General features: G+C 42.8%; 1 protein-coding gene across 1 annotated transcript in view; it reads right to left on the reverse strand.

Annotated features, from left to right (window-relative positions):
• Positions 1–1096, reverse strand: part of LOC101863607 — a gene marked incomplete at its 5' end in the record, with an annotated part of 42266 nt that overhangs the window by 14551 nt on the left and 26619 nt on the right. The window contains 1 exon segment of the mRNA XM_035971850.1: positions 18–132. Within this exon segment, the coding sequence (XP_035827743.1) occupies positions 18–132 (115 nt within the window).

Consider the following 1096-nt stretch of genomic DNA (forward strand, 5'->3'; position numbering starts at 1 on the left):
CCCACACACACACTAACCTCTGGTCCAGCAAGTCCCTGTTATGACGGGCCACAGAGTTGAGTGACGTCATGAGGTAAGAGTTGGCGCCGTTCAGAGGCTGGGCCGGTGTGGAGCTCAGTTCTTGTAAGTTGTCTGTGCGGGTTTGCGAAGAGAAACAAACAAAAGTTGTTTTTTAGTTTTAGTAGGGTTATACGGCACTTGCAAAACTATATGGTCATAGAAGTGACGAAGAAAAAAAAAAATGGTATGGGTTTAATGCCTCTATCAACACTATTAGGTTATTTAAGAGGCGGGACCCCCGAGTTTAACATCCATCTCGGAAAGGACAGCCGAAAAATACAGGAGTTACAAGGGAGTACAAACACAAAAAAGAAGGAGGGGAGATCAAGATGATACATGTTTGATAGGAAAGAAGGAGTAGCAAACCACACCAGAGCACCCACCAACCACCCACAAACAAAAGTTGTCTACACGGGTTTGGAAAACAAACAAACAAACAAAAGTTGTTTTTATTTAGTTGTTTAAGTAAGGTTTTTACGGCGCTCGCAACTGCATAAGGTCGTATGAGCACCAAGGGGTGGATGTCAACAGAGAAGTTCAAACGGGGTGGGGGGAGGGGTAGGGTCTGCTAATTTGTTAATTTAAAAAGCGATCTGTGATGGAGTAAATATACAATGGAAGGCTAAAGTTATTTTTACCACCTTATTAAGGAGCGGTGGCTTATTGGCTTCCAATGTTTAGAACGATCTTGTAGATTGTTACATTTGTAGAAACATGAACAGTTATTTATAGCAACAACTACCCAGGTTCAGGTGATGGTTCAGAGAAGGTTTTTGAACCGTGAAGCTACACATGAGCTATACTGTAACGTGTGACATCAATGTGATGGTTCAGAGAAGGTTTTTGAACCGTGAAGCTACATGAGCTATACTGTAATGTGTGGTCTCGTGGTGAAATCAGGCGCCCCTCAAACGAATGAAATCCAAGAAATCAAAAGCCTACAAAATGTCAGTTTGCCGTTTCTAGGAATGCTCAAGCTTTGGAGGTCACCAAACTTTGGCGCCATGACCTTGTTAGTTTCACATGTGACACCAGC

Source organism: Aplysia californica, unplaced genomic scaffold (assembly GCF_000002075.1).
Source record: "Aplysia californica isolate F4 #8 unplaced genomic scaffold, AplCal3.0 scaffold00521, whole genome shotgun sequence".
Lineage (NCBI taxonomy): Eukaryota > Metazoa > Mollusca > Gastropoda > Aplysiida > Aplysiidae > Aplysia > Aplysia californica.